General features: G+C 33.9%; 2 protein-coding genes across 2 annotated transcripts; both read left to right on the forward strand.

Annotated features, from left to right (window-relative positions):
* LOC109344990 (pentatricopeptide repeat-containing protein At5g66520-like) lies at positions 1,937–3,850 on the forward strand. Its single transcript, XM_019583732.1, has one exon. The coding sequence runs from the start codon at positions 1,971–1,973 to the stop codon at positions 3,570–3,572; it is 1,602 nt and encodes a 533-aa protein (XP_019439277.1). The 5' UTR covers positions 1,937–1,970; the 3' UTR covers positions 3,573–3,850.
* LOC109344779 lies at positions 20,968–22,278 on the forward strand. The gene is made up of 4 exons (XM_019583528.1): positions 20,968–21,045; positions 21,343–21,471; positions 21,688–21,858; positions 22,105–22,278. Exons 1-4 carry the CDS (start codon positions 20,968–20,970, stop codon positions 22,195–22,197), a joined length of 471 nt encoding a protein of 156 aa, XP_019439073.1. The 3' UTR covers positions 22,198–22,278.

A 24,199-nucleotide genomic window follows, 5' to 3' on the forward strand; every position in this document is an offset into this window, starting at 1 on the left:
TAGGGAGCTATAGAGACCGATCCAGTTCTAGGAACCAAATCGATAGCAAACTCTATCTCCCGTACTGGGAGTAAGCCAATCCGGGAAGACTTCGGAGAAATCTCTAACCACGGGTAGATTCTGAATCTCTTCTCCACCCTTCTTTTCCAATGATGCCAGCACCATAAATACTTGAGCTCCATCCTTCAAGAGTTCCTTCATTTGATTGGCAATGGTGCTTTTGGTTTCATAACAAGATTCAACGAGGTCTTTAGGATAACTAAAGATCACTGTTTAGTTAAAGCAGATCAGAAGGACATGGTTGTTAGACAACCAATCCATCCCTAAGATGATATCTAATTGAGATAATAATAGACATATCAGGTCTACTACAAAGGTTCTTTCATATAAAGTTATAGGACATTGAGAATACATAGTTGACACTATGACAGGTTCGTTAGTGGGTGTGGATACAATTAGGTCATAAAGTATGGACGCTATAAGCAATGCTAATCGGTTGACAACATCATTAGATATGAAAGAATGAGTCGCGCCTGAATCAAACAAAACAGATAAGGAAATCTCATTAATACGACATGTACCTTGTATGAGGTCTTCGTTGCCCTCAATCTCAATTCCGCTCATGGTGAACACCCTTCCTTTGGCCTTAGGTCTTGTCGCTTGAACATTATTCACTCCTTCCCTTTTCAGCTTAGGGCACACCGACTTGATGTGTCCAGGCTGGTTGCAGTAATAGCACACTAGACAGTTGACACTGAAGTGCTTCCCCTTGCACTTCGAACACCAAGGTGGTGTGTTGTGGTTAGAATTCCCAATTGGTGAACTCATGTTGTTGATGTTGTTGTTGTTCTTGCTGTTGTTGTTTCCTTGTCGGAAGCCTTTGTTTTTGTAAGGCTCGAAGCTCCTCTGCTGGTTCCCTGATGATGAAGCATAGAGTTTCTGGTTGCAGTTGAAGGGCTTTCCCCTTCCAAATACTTGTCCGAAATTCCTTTCGGGTCCATAGGAATTTTCGGGTGGTACGACACTTTTCAGCGCCACATTCCTTGCCTTCACGCTTTACTCATAAAGCCGACATCTATAAACCAGAGTTGCAAAATCTGGTATCTGCTGATGTACAAACATCACTTTGAGCCAGTGATTTTAATATCGTATTGGTCATCAAACTAGTTAGGGTACTAGTATAGTGGTATGGCGGTTCAACCGGTGGTTCACTAATTAAACTGCATACCGGCGAAATTAGATATGCATATATAATATATTAACATTAATGTTGAAAAATCAACAAAAAACAAATATTTTTTTATTTTCATTAAAAAATAATTTTAAATAAAAACCGACCGGTATAATTGGTATGGTTCAATTGAAAACCGGCCGGTATGACTGGTTTTAGCCGATTTTGACGGTATAATTATTATATAGTACCAGTATTGAGACTTAGTTCACTAGTTGAACTGATCGGTATGAAACAATTTTACCAACACTTATTTGTGGCACATCCTTATTATGGAGAAGTGAAGCATGAAAGTCTAGGCTAGCTAATTTTTTAAGAAACATTTTCTAGAGGATGTGAGAAATTATACAATTAATTGCTGATGTTTAAATTCATATGTTCATTTTAACAACAAATCCTCTTTCTATAATCCAGTATTGAAAAGAGATGTTGACATTTGATAGGAAATTTTCAATTTATGTATAATTAAAAACTAAATAATTAATATTCTCCTAAGAAGGAAAAAATTACACTTATAGAATAGATGAGGGATTAACATGTTTTTAATCTTCCCTCCATTTCCTATCTTCCACTATAAAAAATATAAAAAATTATACTTCTTCTCACAGAAATTGAAGTATTTATGCATTTCGCATCATATTCACACCATATGCTTCCATTGTATTTATGCCCAATCCATGTCATGAAAACCATGAAGTTATTAATAACACAAAGAAATAGACACACAAAAAATACATTTATGCATTCCCATAAAACCAAACCCCTCCAACAATATCATATTTTCTTCTCACACCAACCTCGCTCACTCCCCCAAATCAAGCAAACCCATGCACGCGCCGTCGTCTCAGGCCTCTCCGGCCACTCCCATTTCATGTCACACATTCTCTCTTTCCTTTCTCTCTCTTCCTCATTCATTCCTCTCTCTTATTCCCTCTCCATTTTCCATTCCATTCCTTTCCCCACTGTCTTCACATTCAACTCCATCATTCGCTGCCACACCAAACACCATAACTCTTATGCTTCTCACTGCATTCAACTCTACTCCTCAATGCGACATCGTTTCTTGAACCCCAACCAACACACCTTCAACTTCGTCTTGCACGCGTGCAGCAAGGGTTACGATAAAGCTTTTAACCAAGGAGTGCAACTTCATGCTCACGTCATCAAGTTTGGTTTTGAAAACCAGGTTTTCGTTCGAAACGCATTGATTCATATGTATTTTGCGTTTTCGAGGTTCGAATCTTCCAAAAGGGTGTTTGAGGAAGATACCCTTTGCAGGGATGTGGTTACGTGGAACTCCATGTTGGCGGGTTTGGTTAGAAACGGGGAGGTTCGTGTTGCGGAGAAACTGTTTGATGAAATGCCTGAGAGAGATGTTATCTCTTGGAGCACCATGGTGATGGGGTATGTGCAAAACGGAATCTTGAAAGATGGGTTGGAGTGTTTTAGAGAGATGAGGGAGAAGGGAATAAGACCTAATGAGGCTACATTGGTTACGGTTCTTTCGGCTTCGGCTCAGCTGGGTTTGGTTGGTTTCGGAAAGTTTATTCATTCCACCATCAAGTCCATGAGGATCCCTGTAAGTACTCCCATAGGAACAGCTCTTGTTGACATGTATGCGAAGTGTGGTTGCATTGAAGAATCTAGAGTCTTGTTTGATAGCATGTCGAGGCGGGATATATGGACATGGAATGTCATGATTTGTGGGCTAGCTTCACATGATCATGCAGATGAAGCGCTTGCACTATTTCACATGTTCATAAATGAAGGTTTTTGTCCGGTGAATATTACTTTCGTCGGAGTCCTAAATGCTTGTAGTAGGGCTGGTTTGGTTAGTGATGGAAGGCGTTACTTTAAGTTAATGGTTGATGATTATGGCATTCAACCAGAGATGGAGCACTATGGGTGCATGGTTGATCTTCTGGCTCGTGCTGGTTTAATAGATGAAGCTGCTGAGTTAATTGAAACAATGGTGATTCAACCAGATCCAGTATTGTGGGCAACACTACTTGATGCATGTAAGATTCATGGATTTGTGGAAATGGGAGAAAAAATTGGAAATAAGTTGATACAGTTGGATCCAACACATGATGGACATTATGTGCAATTAGCTGGAATATATGCAAAAGCAAGAAAGTGGGAAGATGTAGTTAGAGTTAGGAGATTAATGACCGAGAAGATCACCAATAAAGTTGCTGCTTGGAGTTTGATTGAAGTGCAGGGTAGAGTTCATCGCTTTGTTGCCGGGGACAGAGAGCATGAGCATGCTTCAGACATTTACAAGATGCTTGAAACAATAGGAGTTAGGATAACTGAGGCTGGTTACTCATCAAACATCTAACCTGTTTGGCATGATATATGAGAGTAAGAAAAAGGTAAGGAACATGCAACTATGATCACAGTGAAAGGTTAGCAATTAGCTTGGCCATTTTGGTAAACAGGAATTTGTGCTGTGAAGAAATTGAGAGCTTGCGAGGACTATCACGAGGTGAGCAAGATTATATCCGAATTTCCCAAGTGTTTGACAGAGATTATAAACCTTAAGAGCAGGGCTATATCCTCCAAATAGGACAAGGATCTACTGTCCTAAAAGGTGTCCCAAACCATGTCCTGGACCAATGAAAATATGTCATGTAAGTTAAAAATTCAATGTTTATTATTTTTTCTGTTTTTCCTTTAATATTATTGGTTCGGATATGATTTAGGACATTATTTGGGACATAGATCCTTGTCCCTCCAAATAAATCCTCCTAAAACTACATAAAGCAAGTGTTCAATGTAAAAGCAAATGTTCCCATGTCTTGGAATGAAAAAAACATTAAATTTTTCTATGCTTAGTAATTAGGAGGATTTTTTAGGAGAATTGTTTAGGATATAAATTTATCCATACTTTAGGGATTTAAGCAGATTTCACCATTTTTAACTTGTAAGGAAAGGCAGATATTACTGTCTTGATTAATAGCAGAACTTGTGTCAACCCTGTATTTTAACAGCCTTGATTCTTTTTGTATGTTCAAAATTTTCTCATAAGTGATTTGGTTTTTGATAAAACACAATAATATCATTGATCCCATATAACTTACTCTACCTAGTCAGAAAAGGTTTAAATTGTTGTTTTTACAAATTTTTCTAAATTTGGTTTTCCTTATCTAGTCTTGTATAATTTACTCATTGTATGATTAAGTCTATTGAAGTAATTTACTCATTCTATGATTAATTTACTCATTGTATGATTAATTTACTCATTGTATAATTTTTTCTGTTTGGTTTTCCTTAACTATGATTAAGTATATTGAAGTAAAGCATTTTGCACCATTATTCTAAGATCATATCCTCATTATGATTTGTTACCCTATGAGAGTGGCTCAAAGGAGAACTTATTTAGGGCAAAAGGACGACATTTTGAAAACAAATGTGCGTAAGTGTAGTGTGATCTCACTTATCATTTTAAGCTTTGGGTTCTTTTATGAATAATATAACAATGACCAAGTATGATTGCTAATAAGTGTGAATACCCAATTTTTTTCGGGCTATAAAATAAAAAAATTCAAAGATTTCACAACAACAACAAAATTAAAAAAATCATTTTAGATGTCTTGGAACCAATTTTATCTTCAAATTTTAATAAACAACCAATTAATTACCAATGATTTCTTTTAGATATTAATTGTCATTTTTAATTTCAGATAAAAAAAACCATTAAATACAGTTACATTATTTTTAAATCATAATAAATAAGATTTTACAAAAAATAAAGAAATATGAAAACATGGGTTGTCAGTTGTCATAATGGAATAAATTGGAGTAAAAAGCAAGTGCAATGTAAAAAATGTGGCTTGCTAGTATATGAAGTAATGTTTTAGTTCTCCCACACAAGTTTGTCTAAATAGAGAAAAAGTTGGCTGATTTTATCTCATTCAATCCCACAAACCAACCACCAATTTCTTCTTCTATAAAACACTCTCTAACACTCCATTCAAGGGGCACCATTTTCTACCTTCAATTCTCATTCACGTTTCTTCATGTGCCACTATAAAAAAAATTCACAAGAAAGGGGAGAGGTAACAAAGAGGGAGAATGAGGTAGAAATATAAAAAAGAGAGAAGGAGAGAGAGGACATTGCTGAACACTCTCAACTCTCTTGTGTATGTTTCTCTCCCATGTTCCATTACATCATAGTAGTCCTTTTATATATAATCATTTGTTCCTGGAGAAAATACAGCTCTCAAACTAACCCTAAGGGTATTGTGAGATTGGTATGGAAATTCAAGTTCATCAACTTGAGCAAGAAGCATATGGTTCACTGTTATGTACCTTTTAAAGTTGAAGATGATGTCCATATATATTATAGTAAACAAAAACTAGAAACATTCACACATAGAGTTGCCTAAACCTTTGGCTATTTCCTCAAGTTATATTATGATACCAATCCCAACTCTTTTTCAAAGCCATGGAATCAAAGGAGACAAACATCCAAAATTCCAAATTATCTCTAGTAATGTTTGAGAGATTAAACTACACGCACATTATCAAGAAGATGAAGTTACAGGAGGATATGTATGGGGTACTTATCATTACATTCTATATTGCAATGAAGTTTCCAAGAAGCAAATCTTGCAACACGTTGGGGTTCTTAAATTGACTAGCAAAAGCGTTCACGTTTTGGTCACTTTTTTTAGTGATCTAGGCAAGATCTTAGCTTGCATGCATGTGATTTTGATGTTGAAGGTGCCACTTGCAAAGAAGGAAAAAGCTTCGCATATAATAGCAATCATATTGCTGTGTAGCCGTGGAAACCAGGGGTGGTTTGATTACCCTTATTCTTCTTAAAGCAAATAGAATGAACATATACATATGTATCAAAAAGTGTGGTTTCGGTGATGAGAGAGAGATCAAGAAATGAGGTTTTTCCTTTACTTTTGGAATTGATCTCAAATGAGAGGAAACATCTTATGTGCACATGAAAGTGCCACCTTCACTTAGCTTTTCAATCCTTCATCTCAAGTGGAAGTTGTGCAAGGTGGATGAAGTGACAATGAAGCAAGGCTATAAAGCAAAGAGAAATTGTTTTAAGGTATCTCAAGCTTACATGAGATCTAATTGCCAATATTGAGATATGCTTTTAGAAGGGAATGGATGATTTAGTTTACTAAAGCTAAATGGCCAAGATGTGTATGCAATTAAATCTCACAAACAACATGTGATAAAGGTCAAAACCATGATACATTTTTTAGTCAAAATTATTGATTGCAAGTTGCAGTGCATTTCCATTACCAACAATTTCAAGGTTCCATCCTTAATTTGAGGTAAAATTCGTTCTCTACTTTTTTCTAGTTAACTAATTACGTTTCTGTTAAACCATTATCATTTAATAAATCAATTACACTCTCCTTGATTTTAGTCATGGACCTTGATTTTAGCTAGATTTCCTTCTTTTTCTATTCCTTTCTCGATTTGGGTCTTTAACCCATTGAGTTGTTTTTCTTGTTCTCTTTCTGGTTGTGGATAGAGTACCACTTGTTCTCCTAATACTATCTTTTTGGTTATAAATTGTTATTGCTGATAAAAAAAAATTACATTCTCCTTAATAGTAATATAATTTTAGTAATAAATATTTAATGACAAATAACTACTAACAAAACTATTTGATTCAAAAATTATTTTATATAACATTATTATCAGTGTTTACTAGTTTTTTATAACCTTTTGGGATTAATCAAAGGATGAAGGCAAGTCGGTATAACACTTCTTGTCCTCGTATCATCCTTGAACCAATAAATTCTAAATTAACCATAATAAATATATTATGATTATTTTCAAACCTCTTTGAAATGCGATGTGGTGCAAACATTAGTTTCTGTTGCTTCACCCTTTTCAAAGAGATAATTATTTTACCAACAAACTCTTTTAAAAAAGAACTATGTAGTCTTGATTTCCCTTTGCACCCAGTGATACGTAGGAGCAATATAAACTTGTCAGACACAAATAAAAATAAAAATATTTTGTTTAAGCAATTTAATTTAAATAAATTAAGGGTATTCAATTTATGCAATTAGTTAGGGTACCGTTTTATTACGGGCGAACGCCGTGCTAATACCTTCCCCAATTCGTAATTGACTCCCGAACCTGGATATCAAAAATCCATAAGCCTAATGTGATTGGGCTTTAAAGATTTTTTCTATATTTTTAACCATAAAATGTAGTGGCAACTCTAAGATGTCGCATAGCCGAAAATCGGGGCGCAACAGTTGGCGACTCTGCTGGGGATTTTTTTTAGAGAGTCAAGCCAAGTGTAACTTTTTGCTTGTTTTTAAATACTTTTTTTTCTTTTTTGTTACACAAATATTTTTCTGCGTTTTGTTCATTTATGAATTCATTTATTTTTTCAAGTCAATTAATTATTTGAATATAATCATCATGTTTTATGTAGCTTTGGGGTGAGAGGTTTATTTTATAAAATTTTGCTTCCTCACACACTCACAATACAGTTGAGTACACACATACACCCTATACCCGGGTTGTTAGAGATTAAGATTAAGATAAGAGGGACATTTTCTTTACCAGTGTTAGACTTATCTCCTGGTATTAGCTTAATGGGCCGCCCAGATTGTTCCTGGTATTGTGAGTTAGGTGCTCGAGGGGCTTGACTCATCTTGCTTCTAACCTACAATATTTGGATTCTTTTCTTTTGAGATTGGAGGCAATTTGATAACCTAGAAGTCTAGAGCCATGATTGAGTCCACTTTTAATATAACCTAGTACCCCACCATAGGGTTGTGACTTTTAAAATTCCAAAACCTTGTAAGCGTACCTTATTTAAGACACATGAAACATAACTTAAATTCTACATGTTATCATTATAAATTGGAACTTTTGACCCTAAAAATGCGTTAATGCCTGAGTGTTATGAAGATGTCATTGCACTTTTATGTCCTTGTATCACGAGGACGACTTAATTTTCATTCCCTTCGATGAGATCAACGCCTTAGGGATAATCTTCATTTCCTTCGATGGGCTCAATGCCCTAAGGGTAATCTTCATTCCCTTCGATGGACTCAACACCCTAGGGATAGTCTTCATTCCCCTCGATGGGCTCAACGTCCAATGGATAATCTTCATTCCCTTCGATAGGCTCAACGCCTTAGGGATACTTTTCGCTTTCCTTCGATGGGATCAACGCCCTAAGGATAAATTTTCTAGCATCTTAATGAGTTTGGAATTTAAACGCTTAATCATGTTCATGCGCCCATGCATAAAATCATGCATTCATTTAGAAAAGTTAATCATTCAAACATCATCCGAAATATATATTATCTAAATATTCATAAAAAATTATCATACAAACATTCATAAAATATCATAATCTAAACATTTATAAATAAAAAAAATCATTCATACATTCATACATTCATCATTCATTCATGTAAAAATAAAATAATTACATCATTCATACATTCATATACTTAAACAAAAAATAATCATTCAAACTTTATATTTCATACATCATTACACCATAAATTGCTTTCACCACACATTATTCAGAAAAATTCATTCCTGCAACATCAAATGCATTCATCCAAGATAAATTAGAAAAAACAATATGCATAAATTATTGACGCACCATCATCTCATTCCTCCATACACTTCATACATAAACTTGTGACATGCATTATCTATTGCCAAATGCGCTTATGAATTAAAATTGATTTCAAAGGTGATAAAATTCGACCCGACTGAAGTGATCCAGAAAGAGGAAATAAATCATTGACCCAGATTGATACATCATCCTCAGAAACTAGTTTGCAAACTTTTTTTGCATATGGAGATCCCAGTTGACCGAGACGACCCCAATCACTCTACCATTCCTCATGATCGAGAGGAAATAAATGACATAGAGAAAAGAATCAGAGCCATGGAAGAAGCCAATTCATATGGTTTGAAGGACGTCAGCGACATATGTTTAGTCTCGGTTTGGTTGTGCCACCAAAGTTTGAAGTGCCAACATTTGACAAATATCAATGAACTTCTTGTCCTAAAGACCACCTGACTATTTATTCTAGGAAGATGACTCCCAAGTTATTGATGATGGTGAAACTTTCACTGAGTATGTCCAAAGGTGGGCAGAAGTGACCACTCAAGTTAAGCCCAAGATATTTAATGAAGATAGTGCTTCAATATTCATCGACACTCTCCAACCTCCATTCTATAGTACGATGTTGGGATGCGTATCTTTGGGATTCCATCAACTGGTGACCAAAGGGGAAAAGATAGAAAGTCGCCTGAAAAGTGGTAGAGGTGTGAAGGATCAAACACAACACATAACTCGGGATCAAACTGCAGGTGAAGGGATGGAAGGTGATTCATCATTCATCGAAACATTCAACCAACTTCAATGACATCATCATCTCCAACAACAATATATTTCTACTCATAGTAAAGGAGGGTCATCCTGAACCTGGATATCAAAAATCCAAAAGCCTAATGTGATTGAGCTTTAAAGATTTTTCTATATTTTTAACCATAAAATGTAATGGCAACTCTAAGAGGTCGCGTAGCCCAAAATTGGAATGCGACAAAAAGAATAATGTTTGTGCTTGGAATTAATATGAGGAAAGAAATCTGGAAATTATCAAGTTATGATTTATAAGCTACAAGATCACCATGAAACAAGTGCTCTTGATATGATCAAAGTTGGTTAAAAGAAAAATATAAGAGAATTACTCTTTCCTAATGGACATGGAAATTTACATTAAACTTCCCATATGATTTCATTCATCATATATCCCTTTTTATAATCTCCCATTTTACAGGCTAATGGGGATGGTTGCAAGCTTTATCACATGTGTGCATCCTACTAAGTGGCCATCATTATTTGATAGTGAAACATAATGATCACTAGTGCTAATGAGCTCAAGAACTATAATATTCCATGAGATATTTTTAGGCATGCAAGTCAAGGGTTTTTAGACCTTTTCTAACACTCTAAAATCAAAAGAAAACATCCATTAATATGGTTCCTCCATTCAATCCACTATCTTGTGCTAAATTCCCACTAATTTGTAATGTAGGTAAAGCTAGTAGAAACTCCGCATCAACTAAATGTATATATTTTTTTGGTAAAACAACTAAATGTTAATGAGTTTAAAATTTGTACACTAATAGTATAAAGTTTTTTATACTGTTAGCACATCATCCACCATTGATTATTATATTACTTTTGTTTGATAGTCAATGGTACTTAATAAATCAATGGTAAATGAATTTGCTGACAGTATAAAAAATAATTACAATGTCATTGTATACATATTAAATCCGGTCTTTATTAACTTTGCATCATAATGTCTAAACCTTATTTAACTTAATAAGACACAACATTCAGACACAATTAGCATGAAATTTGTGTACCACTAATAGGCCTAAGCTCAGCCATAAAATAAACTCAAACTAAGCTAGAAATTGAGCTTTTAGGTGTATTGAAGCCTCTACACTTATCACAACACGAGTTAACTTAAAAATAAAGCTTAAAAATGGTCTCTCATGGCTAAGTGTGAATAAAATCCCTTACACTATTTTTTTTTTCAAGTTGGTCTACCCAAATTATTTACTCACTCTTCAATGTGTTGGCTTGAGCCCAAATTGTATGTATCCCTACCCATCCTTTTTGAGAGGATGTATCCTCAAATCAAAATCTTTAATACCTACAAAACATAGGAAACTTGAATTAGTCCTAATACAACAAGGATAATACTAACAAATCAAATATGTGTACATAACCATGAACTGTTATATTAAGTTCAAATGGTTGTTCCAAAATTAATTTTATCAAATAACAATTCATTTTCAATTGTGTCTCAATCGTTTTTTAAAAATAGCATAGTTTAGTGATGCAAACACAGACACATAAATGCCATTTTTTTGTGACCACCCCTTTTTAAATGACATTGATTTTGCATATTTTCATTCTTAAACATATAAATCACCTAGATATGTTGATGAATTTTAAGTATATTTGAAGAGTAAATAATAATTAAATATAAATTGTGGATGATACATTAATACACCATAAAACTCTTATATACATTGTACGAACTTGGATATGTTGTTTTAGGCTTAATTTTGTAAGTGAAGAAAGAGTTTAGGCAGTGATATTTATTTTGAAATAATAATTTCAAACTATGTTCACTATATGAATAAAATGTCAGTTTAGTCCTCTAAATATATAATGATTAACAAGTTTGTCCTAAAAAATGGCCATAAAAAAAGTCCTGAAAGTTTCTAATTACTATACCACATTGCTATTTATTAGAAATGTGAATAGTTATTTGTGACTAAAACTTACATCAATTTTACACTTGATGGCTTATTAAATGGCTATTTTTCTTTGAATAACTAGCTTGTAAGTTATTGTATATTTGGAGGACTAATATGAGGTTATTGAATTCTCAAATTTTAGATTCTTCATAAGTGTTTTTCATCCATTCGATTTATTGGGTAGTGATACGCGAATAGAATAAGATGGATCAAGAGTTGAAGACATGACATCTTCTCTTTAATTAGTTGCACCATTTCCTGTGGGACCAAAATGCTATTTTTTTAGTCTTTTTGTCTTATTTTCTTTTGTTAGTAGAGTATACCAAACACAAATATTCTCTTACATTTCTATTGTCATACCCTAACATATGCAAACACCTTAGACCACCTTAGATCGTGCACTTATGTCAATATACCTTATTTTCAAAAAATGTTCCTTAAATTATTCTTATAATTTAAATCTATTTATCTATAATGTCCTAATTAAAGGGCTAGTACAAGATTTAGTAACTAAAGTAACCAAACCTTGAGTTATATGATTATATCCAAAAGTTCAGACTTTATGTATGGAAATAACCTTTTCACCGTTCACGTGAGAGTCAACTAGATTATGATATGTCTTCTTCATGCTACGAGCCAAATTGCCAACAAGCTTTCAAGTACAATCATGTTCGAGCTTAATTATTCATATCCTTGCCAGTTAATTTCAGCAGTATATGTTCCCAACCTGTGGATCATATATTATTGTGAATAAGTTTTATATATTATTATTGTATCATCTACCATTCATATATATTTAATTATTATTAACTCTGTAAAAAAATAATATCAATGAATAGTGAATAATATACTAAATACTAACTGTATATAAAAATTTAATATAATAGATATTTCACTCTATATTAAATTCAAGGGTGTATGTTAGTACGAGCTAAAGACATATACCTAATCAATTACACACTATTTAAACCACTATTTTTTGTAATAAAAGAAGCTTAATATCATCCGACAACTATATTTTTATCTCATTCTGTGAAATTAGCTATATGAATCAAACAATAATATAATGATCTATCATATACTTAATAAATATTTATTTAATTATCATATTTTCAGGATAACAATTACTTGTCTCTAATAAAACAAGATAAATAAATACTATTATTTAATACAACATATTTTTTATTTTAATTTTCTAATAAAAAAGGTGAGTGTATAATTAAAGAAAGAAAAATTTGTAGATTAACATTGTAAATATTTTTTAATATTATCAATACATCATCAACTATATTTGTGTTGGTTTTATTGACTTTCCTAAATTGTGGAGTATGATTAGGGTCTGTGTCCTCTTAACTAGGTGTGAGGGACACCTATTCTCCATCCACATGTTCTCCCTATGGGCTAAGTGATATAATATTCTTCCATGAGTTCATCTACTTATATGCTCTTTAACTTATCCACTTTTGCACAATGTGAGACTTCTTCATTCACACTTGAAATACCCAACATCTCCCCCTCAAGTATGAGTTACCGCCCTTCGAGTATTGGATGCACTAAAGCTCAGCTCTCTATCTACTTGCACCGCCGTTGGCATATCCTTTCATCAACAGAACACGTCGCCTTGACCTCTCGCCAGGAAGACTTTCGACACAAGGATCCTTTGCAAATCTACCGACCACTTGTCGCTTAAATACTCCATTTGAGTCATCGAACCATCGGCTCTGATACCACTTGTTAGGAAATTCAAAACCAATTTCCCTCCTCAGAGAGATGCAAAATGGAGAGGAGGAAAATTGGAGAAGAGTAGAAGAATAATACCAAGAATTTGAACGTGGAAAAACCTCTTCAATGTGAGAAGAAAACAACCACGAGACCTAGTCCAAAAAATATCTCCACTATAAAAAGTATGATTATAATATTTGACTCTCTCTTACTAAGAGGATAATACTCAATCTCACCCAAAAAGGATGGAAATACAAACTCTCTCTAATATCTCAATAAGAATACAAATCTCACACTAAGTGGATATAAACTCTCTCACTTTCTCTCTATGTTGTGCTTTCTCACTTGCTTGTTGCATCTCTTCCTCACAAGTCCCATATATATAGTGAAGGGAAGGAAGGCTTCATCATAAAGACATAGTGAATGATTAATTGTTGTCATACTTTCCAAGACACCTTGAAAAATGCTACTCCAACTTTCTAAGTTAGACTTCAAAGTTCTCATGAGTCAATGAATAATTCCAAGACCTTGGAATAACCACCATTGAATATACTCAATGGTTCGTCTACTATGATTCATTGATCTTACTTCCACATCAATTACGAAGGATTCCTAACAAATCTCCCCCTTTCTAAATTAATTGATGGGTATCACCAGTCTTGCACCTCTCAAATAGTCTGTTAGCTTCTTGAGTGAAACTGTCTTGGTCATCATGTTGGACTAGTTGTCATTTGTATGAATTTTCTCTAGCTGTAACGCACCATCCTCATAAGCATTTCGTATCCAATGATAACGATAATCAATATGCTTTGTCCGAGAATGAAATGTAGGATTCTTAGCTAGGTGGATTGCACTTTGGTTGTCACAGTGCAAAACATATCTATCTTGAATATGACCCAACTCATGCAAGATGTTTTTCATATATTTTATCTCATTTCCAGCTTCAGATACTACAATATATTCTACTTCAGTTGTTGATAATTCAACACATCTTTGTAACTTGGATTGCCGAGATATAGCTCCCCCTACAAAGGTAGTTAGATAAACTGATGTAGATTTTCTAGAGTCTACATCTCTAGCCATGTCAGCATCTGTGTATCCTACTAACATAGGATCTTCATTACCAAAACATAACCAACTTTTGGTAGTTCCCCTAAGATATCTCAATATCCACTTTACTGCATTGCAATGCTCTTTGTCGGGATTGGACAAGAACTGACTCACAACTCCAACTGCATAGGCAACATCTGGTCTTTTGCAAATCATGGCATACATTAGGCTTCCAACTGTAGAGGAATGAGGCATTCTGCTCATTTCTTTCCTTTCTTCATGTGCAGCCAGTGGAACACTATCAAGCTTTGCCTTATCCATGTTACATCTCTTGATAACTTTATTAATGTATTTCTCTTGTGATAGCCATAACAACTTCTTGGAATGAGCTCTGATTATCCTTATTCCAAGGATCTGCTTTGCAGGACCCAAGTCTTTCATAGCAAAATACTTTCTTAAAGCATTCTTCAAACCAGCAATCATGGTCTTGTCACGCCCAATGATTAACATATCATCAACATATAAGAGGGAGATAATAAAGTGTCAATCTTCATACCTTTTAATGAATACACAATGATCACTAGTTGTCTTCTTGAAACTGTATTTGGTCATGAATGATTTAAACTTCTTGTACCATTGTCTTGGGGCTTGCTTCAGACTATATAAACTCTTATTTAGACGACACACTAAGTGTTCCTTTCCATATAGATTTTCATCACTAAGTGTTTTTCATCATAACCTTCTGGTTGCTCCATATAGATTTATTCTTTGATGTCTCCATGTAAGAAAGTTGTTTTGACATCAAGTTGTTCAACTTTTAAGTCTAGGCTAGTTGCTAGACCCAATGCTATTCTTATGGAGGAATACTTCACTACTGGTGAGAATATCTCAACAAAATCAACTCATTTCTTCCGATTGCATCCTTTCACAACAATATGAGTATTTTACCTTGGTCTCGAGCTTCCTTCTTCAACTTTAAGCCTATAAACCCATTTGTTTTTCAAGGATTTTCTTCATTTGGGAAACTCCACCAAATCATAAGTGTGGTTCTCATGTAACAAGTTCATCTCATCTTCCAAGGCTTTAATCCACTCTTCTTTATTAGTTGTCTGCATAGCTTCTAATAAGTCTTAAGGTTCACCATTATCTGTCAACGTGATTAAATCTTCTTCAGGATACTTTGAAGAAGGTATTCTGTATCTTCTAGAACGCTTTAGTTTATCTTGCATCTGATGCTCTACTAGCTCGGGTTCTTGATGCATTTGTGTGTCTACCACCACTTCCTAATGATCTGAATCTTCATTAATCTGGTCAAGTTCTGTGTGAGTAGGATCTGCCTGTTGGTCTATATGTTCTGAATCTATCTAATGATCAGGATCTGTTTGTTGAAGAATCTATCCCCCTGAATCAATGCAAACTTTGGACTTGCACTGACTTTTCTTCTGAACATCTTTGATCGTCTGATCCTCAAAGAACACAACATTTATGCTTCTCATAAATTTCTTGTTTATCGAATCCCATAGTCAGTACCCAAATTCATCCTTTGGGATCCAAGGTAAATGCATTCCTTGGTCTTAGCATTCAACTTCTTTCTCTCATCTTTTGGAATGTGAACGAAGGCTCTACATCCGAATACTCTCAGGTTGTTGAAGGATGCCTTCTTCTTGTATCGTACTTCTTTTGGAATTCCCCCGTTCAGGGGTCTTGAAGGTGTCCGGTTTATTTTATCTACTACAGTCTTCAGTGCTTCACCACAGAAAGACTTGGGGAGATTGACATCTTGCAACAGGCATTTGATCTTCTCTTCTATTGTACAGTTCATCCTTTCAGCTACTCCATTCAATTGAGGAGTCTTTGGTGGTGTCTTCTCTAGTCTGATACCTTAAGCTTTTCAATAGGCTTCAAATGGACCATAATACTCTCCACCATTATTTGCTTTTAGACACTTCAACTTCTTCCCAGTCTCACACTCCACTAGTGAATGGAACACTTTGAATGCTGATAATACTTGATCTTTGATTTTCAACAAGTACACTCATACTCTTCTCAAGTGATCATTTATGAATGTGACAAAGTAGTAGGCTCCTCTAAGAGATCTTTAAGATGACGCACATACATATGAATGCACCAATTCAGGTACTTCATCCTCTTTGTGAGGGATTGTTTGTTCTCTAAAAATTGACTCTATGTTGTTTACCATAACAACAATCAATATAGGAAACTAAAATTTGATCTTTTATACCTGGAAGGTGGTCTTTGGCGAGCATCTGAAGTGTATTCTCTCTCATGTGTCCCAATCGCCTATGCCAAAGATCTTTGGAGTCAGTAGCAACATTTGCTTCTCCAGAATAAATTCCTTCTTGCATAATGTACAATGATCTTTCCTTTGAGCCTCTAGCAATAACTAGGTTTCCTTTTGCTAGTTTCCACTTTCCATCATCAAAGTGGCTTACAAAACTAGTATCATCCAACTTACCCGTTGAGCCTCTAGCAATAAATTCCAGTTGTCGTATTTTCTGGAGTAAATCATCACAAGCAAACAACAATATTTGTTGCCGATGTTGTGTCAAATGACACAGAGGAAAAATATGTGTGGCTTCTTGAAAATATTTTAGAGGCAATGAATAGGAAACATTCAAAGTGTGTTATCACCAATGGGGATTGACGATGAGGAATGCAATGCAAAGAGTTTTTCCTAAAGATCATCATAGATTATGTGTTTGGCATATATGTAACAACCCAGGAAAAATATAAAGAAAAAGATAAGGATTTTCATAAAGTTATATACACTAATGTTGAGGTTGAAGACTTTCAAATGATGTGAGAGAAAGTTATCATCAAACATGGACTTCGAAATAATATTTGGGCCGCTCAAACTTATGATTGCAGAAGTATGTGGGTCAGGTCTTACATTCGGGGAAAGTTTTATGCTAGTTTGCATACCACATCACCATGTGAGGGCTTACATTCAGAAATGGGGAGGTACATAGAGTATGGATATAATGTCACTGAGTTTTTACATCACTTTCAACGATGTGTAAGCCACATACGTAACAATGAAGTTGTTGAAGATTTTAAATCTTCATATAGTGATGAATTGTTACAAACTCCTTATCATAATTTAGAGGGGTACGCTGCTTCAATCTATATTAGAGCAGTTTTTAAAGAATTTCGCGAACTGTTATTGGAAGCTGCAAAAATGAAGATAATTTCAACCCACCAAACATCAAGTCATGTAATAAACAAAGTCAGAAAGCATTACAGTCCTTGCAGGAAATGACATGTTTCCCATTATGATGGTATTTCTAACGTGGATATTAAATGTTCATGTAGAAGAATGAAATCTTTTGGGATGCCATGTAATCATATTGTTTTTGTATTTTTAATTCTCGACATGTCACATTTGCCACCTATGTTGGTTCTTGATAGATGGACAAAAAAACAAAGGATGTTCTTCGTATAAATTTTGAACAGTGTGACCTTAGTAAATAATGAGTTCAAAGCAACAGATATGGAGTTTTGAGTGATGGTTGCAGGGTATTGTGTAACCTTTTTAGCAAAACGGAGGAAGACTTTAAAGAAATGATGGAAAAAGTTTACAATGAATATAGTAGACTACGATTGAAAAAAATTCCAATTCTATGGAAAATGTTGTTAATGTTAATGAAGACCAAGTAAGGGACCCTGTTCATGTCTGTGCTAAAGGGTGAGTTGATGGGATGAGCTCAAGAGGTAAGCGTGGTAACCAATGTGGCATATGTCAAGAAATTGGGCACAATAGACTTAGTTGTCCAAATGTTGGTAGTTGTAGTCAAACTTTTTTTGAGAATGAGGAAGAGTGAGCACTTGGTATTGTCTAAATGTTGATAGTTGTATTGGTACTTTATGTAATTTTCCTACTTTTTATATTGCTACTTTATGTAATTTTGGTACTTTATGTTATTGTTCAAATAATTTGTATGTCAATGTGCTTCCATTTAATATTTAAATTAGATATTATTTAAATAAATAAATTATGGACATGATTACATAATTTTAGAGTAAATTCAAATAATATTAGATTAAGGTCAATGATAGAAAAAACTAAATACTTCAGACGAAATTGAGACATGTCAATGTCATTGGAGAAGAACCATTATTCGAAGACATTAAAAATTACTGATTTTTCACAAATATCTTGTCTCGGATTTTACAACATAGATTCATCTTTAATTACGGCTCTGGTGGAAAGATGGAGGCCTGAGACTCACACATTTCATCTTCCATGTGGTGAATGCACCATTACTTTGGAAGATGTTTCACTCCAACTAGGAGCTATTGTTAATGACCGCTCGATAGTGGGACCAACTTTTTTTTATTGGAATGAACTATGGATCTTTTGGTAAAGGTTCCAATTGAAGGAATAGACATACGGGGGTGTGAGTTAAAATTAACTTGGCTAATTCAAAATATTAGTTAGCTCCCATCTGATCCTACACAACTACAACTAGAACAATATTATAGGGCACACATCCTCTGGATTATTGGAGGAGAATTGATACCCGATAAATCCAATAGTCGAATACATTTAATGTACTTACATTTACTTCAGGACCTAACAAAAGAGTTAGCCAATATAGTTGAGGTTCAACTTGTTTAGCTAATTTGTATAGAGAGTTGTATAAGACAACAAAACCAAATGTGAGGACCATAGGCGTCTCCTTGCTACTTTTACAATCTTCGGCGTGGTATCGCTTACCTTTCATTGCACCTAGGGTGAATGTTACACCAACTTATCCATTTGCTTCGAGGTAATATATATTTCTACCCAAACAATAAATTTTATTTACAAGTACTATATTTCTTTTTTCCATGATAATTAATATAAATTTTATATAGGTGGAGTCTCGGAAACTATAGCTTTACAGGAGTTCCATGTGGAGATTTGGCAGGATTTAGGTCACGTATAGATAAAATGGATGTCAACGAAGTAACATATTTTAAACTCTTACCATTATAAATTGACACAATATTTTTATTTCATAACAATATGCTTAATTCATTTTTTTGTAGTTTAAATGACTCCTATGTCATGGTTATAGCAACAATCTCCCACATCATGTCCAAAAATATAAGAAGGTGCAGACTGCATGCACAGCTTCGATTTGTTTCTCAATCGTCGAATGACATCAAACAGATCGAGTCAGACTACAGTTTGGTTTGGTTCAAGAAATTCCACTCCCACCATAGAATATTGATGCCTGCACAAAATTGACAAACGCGGAAATCAATACACAAATTGGATTGTCAAGCATGTAAAGTGGATTTATCAATGGAGTCATCGCAAGGATCAACTCTTACAAGGACCTCCAATCCAATCTCCATACCACACACAAATATATGAATTGGTATCTAACCAATTCTAGATCCTTCTTATCTTCTGAATTTTTACTCCAAGACCCACGCTAAATAAATTACCAACAATGTCAACCATGTCCCTACACCCCTACACCTCAAACTCCAATGTACTAACCTACAATGAACCAACCTATGATGTCACAACAATTTATATCACAACAATTTATGTCTCAACATCCGATGAATCACCAGTCAATGTCCAACTCTTACACCATTCAACGAGGAAGAATGATTTTCAATATGAACCATCACACCACCAACGCACCGGTGATATCATGTCTCACCATTACTCTTTCTTTGCAGAGGATAGTAGTTTCATGAATAACTTATTGGGTATACCTCAATCAACAAATATTTTTAATAATATGTGGTTTCCTACAATCAAGTTGATGGTGGTGGACCAAGTTCTTTCATGATTGATGGTAATATTTTCCTTACCGGAAAGACAAATATAGTTGAACATCATACTGCAGTTGAACATAGACTAGACTATAAATGAAGATCGAGCAAGGTCACGATGTCATAAGCAACGACGTAGGTGTAGAATAGGAGGACAATCAGGGAATTGATAAATTTCTTATTATTGTAACTTAATTAGAAATGAATTTATTTTTTATTATAATCTTACAATTACAGCTATTTTTATATTCCACATCAAAAAGTGCCTCAAACCATTAAAAAAACATGGTCATTAAATCAATTAAATTATTGTTACTAAATTTTTAAATCTTAAAAAACTAATCAACTTTCAAAAGAGGCCACCAACCAATAAACAAAATTAGGCCCAACAAACAATTTTTTAATTCGGTCCATTTCCATCAATCCCATCTAGAAGTCGGTTTCGTCCTACTAAACTTCACCCTGTTAAGAAGTCGTCTCTGCAAGGTAAGACATCACCTTCATCGGAAGTTACTTCCTCCAAAACTGACTTTTGTGCATGCTGAAGTTGTCTTCTACCAAACCGACTTCTATATGGAACAAGTTCCTGGTCACCATTTCGATGGTACAGATTAAAACGCTTTTCCTCAAATGGCTATAAAATGAGTTCGCTTCGAAGCGAACTAAATGTTAGTTTGCAGATTAGACTGCACCAAAGTTAAAACATTACCTACATATGGAAATTCCAAAACTACATTGCATGTGATCAACAAGAATATTCTGTGTCCTTATCCTCTTTATAAATCATCAAAATTGGGTTACACTTCTTCTATATATAGTTGTCTTGAGAGACAAGAAGAGTGGGTGACAAAGAGAGGATGGTTTCCAAGGTTAACAAGAGAACAACCATGTACAAAAACCTCCAACTTATTCGTTCAATTACACACTCTCATTCGGTGATTACTCAGAAAATTTCTTTCTTCTCTATTTCCCTAACTTTCCCTCATTCAATTTCTGCATATTAAGCTGAATTATATTTAATGTTTTTAATCAACAAAGAGAAATTTATTATAAGAAGTATGAGGGATATCCCAACCCTTAATGACCACATCGATTATGGAATATTGTACTACATTCAGTTTAATTCCATTCCATTTCATTTCTATCACCTTTATAATCTTTTCTCTTTCTATCTTATTAGATATATTTCTTCATCATCCCTTTAATGGTTTATATTTTTTGTGTTTATGCAGCACCGAAAAACCTCAGTGTTGTTGAATTTGTCAAAGTATATACAAGGCCTAAAGCAAAAGCTGCAACAAATGAACCAAGTAGTAGCTGCAACATCACAAAAAACAATTGCCTATGATGCAATGCCTACGGTAGAGGAACATGATCAGTAATTAAATCACCCATTCATATAAATAAGGAAAATTTTCACTCTTTATTAATGATTATAAAGTGAATGTGAAAAATGAAATTGAAATTTTTAGTCTCTATATAATCCACCAGAAAGGATTCTGCAGCTTTTAGTTTTCATTCTCCCTTGGACAGATTTTGTGTAATTACTTCTCTTTTTGTTCTTAATGATTTTGCAGCTTAAAGTTGAACCACAAGAAGAAGGTTTTATGATCAAGGTGCTGAGTCAAAGGAGTTGTAGGGGGTTACTTGTGTTCATATTGGAAGCCTTTGAAGAATTGGGTCTTGATGTGCTCCAAGCTAGGGTTTCTTGTGAGGACCACTTCTGTTTAGAAGCACTCGGAATCAAAGTAATGATGCCACAAAATTATCCAAAACTGTTCTTTTTTATACTATAATACTACACTTTAACTATGAAAAAGCATTGATACTTTGCCTTATAAATTGAAAAGTGTCTCAAAAGTATAGCAATATGTACATATAACAGTGCTGGAAATTATCTATATCTGGAAAACACTTCCTCTTATATTTGTGTTTTTACTATCACAACTTTGGGTGGAGCCACTTACACAATTAATTATTTCTGGATGTGCCAGGAGAATAATCAAGATACTCATCATTTGGATGCACAACTAGTTGAACAAGTAGTGTCTCAAGCTATTCAAAACTGGAAGGAAATTACACTATAATGAATCATCCAGAAATTGCTGTCAACTATCCTAATAAAAAATAAATCATGAGTTTCTGTTTGGTTATAGTTTCATCTTTTAAATGGGTGTTTGTCTTTCTGATGAGTTTTTGTATCTTGTAAGATTGGGCAATTTGCTTTGTTATATGATAGTTAGGAAGCATCATTCATCATATTTATTGAATGTTGATCAAACACCTGATTTACTCATCATTTCAGATTATACAATTCAACATATATACATATTAAAAAATATTTCTTTTATTATCAGCATGAAACAAATAAGAGAAGAATGTTCTAGTGTAGGGGAGATATCTTGAGAAGAGAGAATAATGTATCATCAAAAGGTCCGATAAACATATTTCGATCATTTTAGGGAAAAGTTATTGAATTAAAAAACTTAATTAAGTTATCTTATGTTCATATAAGTTTTTTATTATTTAGCTCCTCACAATTGTAAGACATTTGTTAGCAGTAAAGCTTCTTTCCGGTATTAAAGAGTATGCAGATCCTTATACGTGTCAAATGATAAAATAAAAAATTATCCAACTCCCTTTTTTTCTTATAATCTAACACTGCGAAAGTTAACTATTTCAGATTATCCAAAGTCATTTGTTAGAGGGAATAAGATGGTTTGCCTCAATATCACTATGTCGTTATGTCTCGCATCTTCAAATAATATAAAAATATTAATTTATGTTTTTGATTTTTTTTAATTAAATGTCACTTTTTCATTAGACCAGAACAAAAGAAACTCACAAAAGTATAATATTATCAAATAGATAATTCAATAAATTGTCTTTTGATAATAGTCGTATGCTTGTGTAAATACAAATGGCTAATTCAGTTGTATAAACTTTTAACAATCACAATTCAACCAACCCCTTCTTCTGCCTTTTAATTATTTCACCCTCCCATCTTCTCCCTTCAATATGTGTGTACACTTTCATCACCCAAATCCAATGCACAAATTGCTTCTTAACATAACAAAAAATGCATCTTGCAAAATTATTTACATCAATGCTACAATAATAACTTACAATTAAACAAAAGAATTCATCATATAACTTACGTACAATTATGACTAACAAAGGTTACTTGGATATAGTAGCAATGTGCTAGATAGATGGTAATACTCACATCTAGCAATGTAAATTGCGCCATTGATGAAATTATACATGAATAAAAGTATATTATATATACTTAAAAAAGAGACACATATCTAAAAGTTCTCTTATAATAAAAAATAAATAATAAGGTACTCATGCTTTATAAATTTTCGGTCTTTGACACGTAGTCTTGTAAGACTGAGTGAAATTCTTCTATACTAACATTCTAAGATCGTCCGTTAACATTATTTCTTAGATTTCCAGAACTACCTCCTCTTTTTCACCGACAGACACCACAAATCCAAGACAGTTTTTTTTCTCTGTTGTTTGCTATAAGCACGCCTATAGAAAAGTGGTGCAAACATTTTTATGCTGGGATGACAGCCTTCAAAATCTTGATAGAGATATTTGTAATCAAAGTGAAATATATGATGATTGTTAAAACATGGATTTCCATACTTGAAAAGAAAGAACTCAAGATCGGAAAAGATTCAAGCTTCATAGAAAACTAGAATTGGCACTAGAGTATTGAAGAATACCTCATAATATTTTCATTATTTAAAATTGTGATTACAAAGGTGTAAGACTCACATTTTATAGTAAAATCACAAATCAAACTCAGCTTATGTTTAATATATTTCAGATTCACATTTTATAGTCACTCTCCACCTCTTTCAGATTCACTTCTTTCTACCCATGCAACACTTTATGTTTAATATATTTGTTCAAAATTAAAGGTTATATTTTGGATCCCCACTTTAGTTCAATCTCCACCACCAATGTTGTGCAAGGATAAGTAGGTAGTTGTATGCATCTGATTTTCCATGCTGACAGCCTCCTTAAAAATTCAAATGAATAGTGGAAACTACAAATCAATATTCCATCATTATCAAC

Source organism: Lupinus angustifolius, chromosome LG04, assembly GCF_001865875.1.
Source record: "Lupinus angustifolius cultivar Tanjil chromosome LG04, LupAngTanjil_v1.0, whole genome shotgun sequence".
In the NCBI taxonomy this organism is placed as follows: Eukaryota; Viridiplantae; Streptophyta; class Magnoliopsida; order Fabales; family Fabaceae; genus Lupinus; species Lupinus angustifolius.

What these genes read in the sequence shown, in the direction of transcription:
- LOC109344990 (XM_019583732.1), top strand. Translation starts at nt 1,971, where the DNA reads ATGCATTCCCATAAAACCAAACCCCTCCAACAATATCATATTTTCTTC.
- LOC109344779 (XM_019583528.1), top strand. Translation starts at nt 20,968, where the DNA reads ATGGTTTCCAAGGTTAACAAGAGAACAACCATGTACAAAAACCTCCAA. An exon ending in CCTATGATGCAATGCCTACG is followed by an intron (nt 21,472 to 21,687) that starts GTAGAGGAACAT and finishes ATGATTTTGCAG; the next exon opens with CTTAAAGTTGAACCACAAGA. An exon ending in TAGAAGCACTCGGAATCAAA is followed by an intron (nt 21,859 to 22,104) that starts GTAATGATGCCA and finishes TGGATGTGCCAG; the next exon opens with GAGAATAATCAAGATACTCA.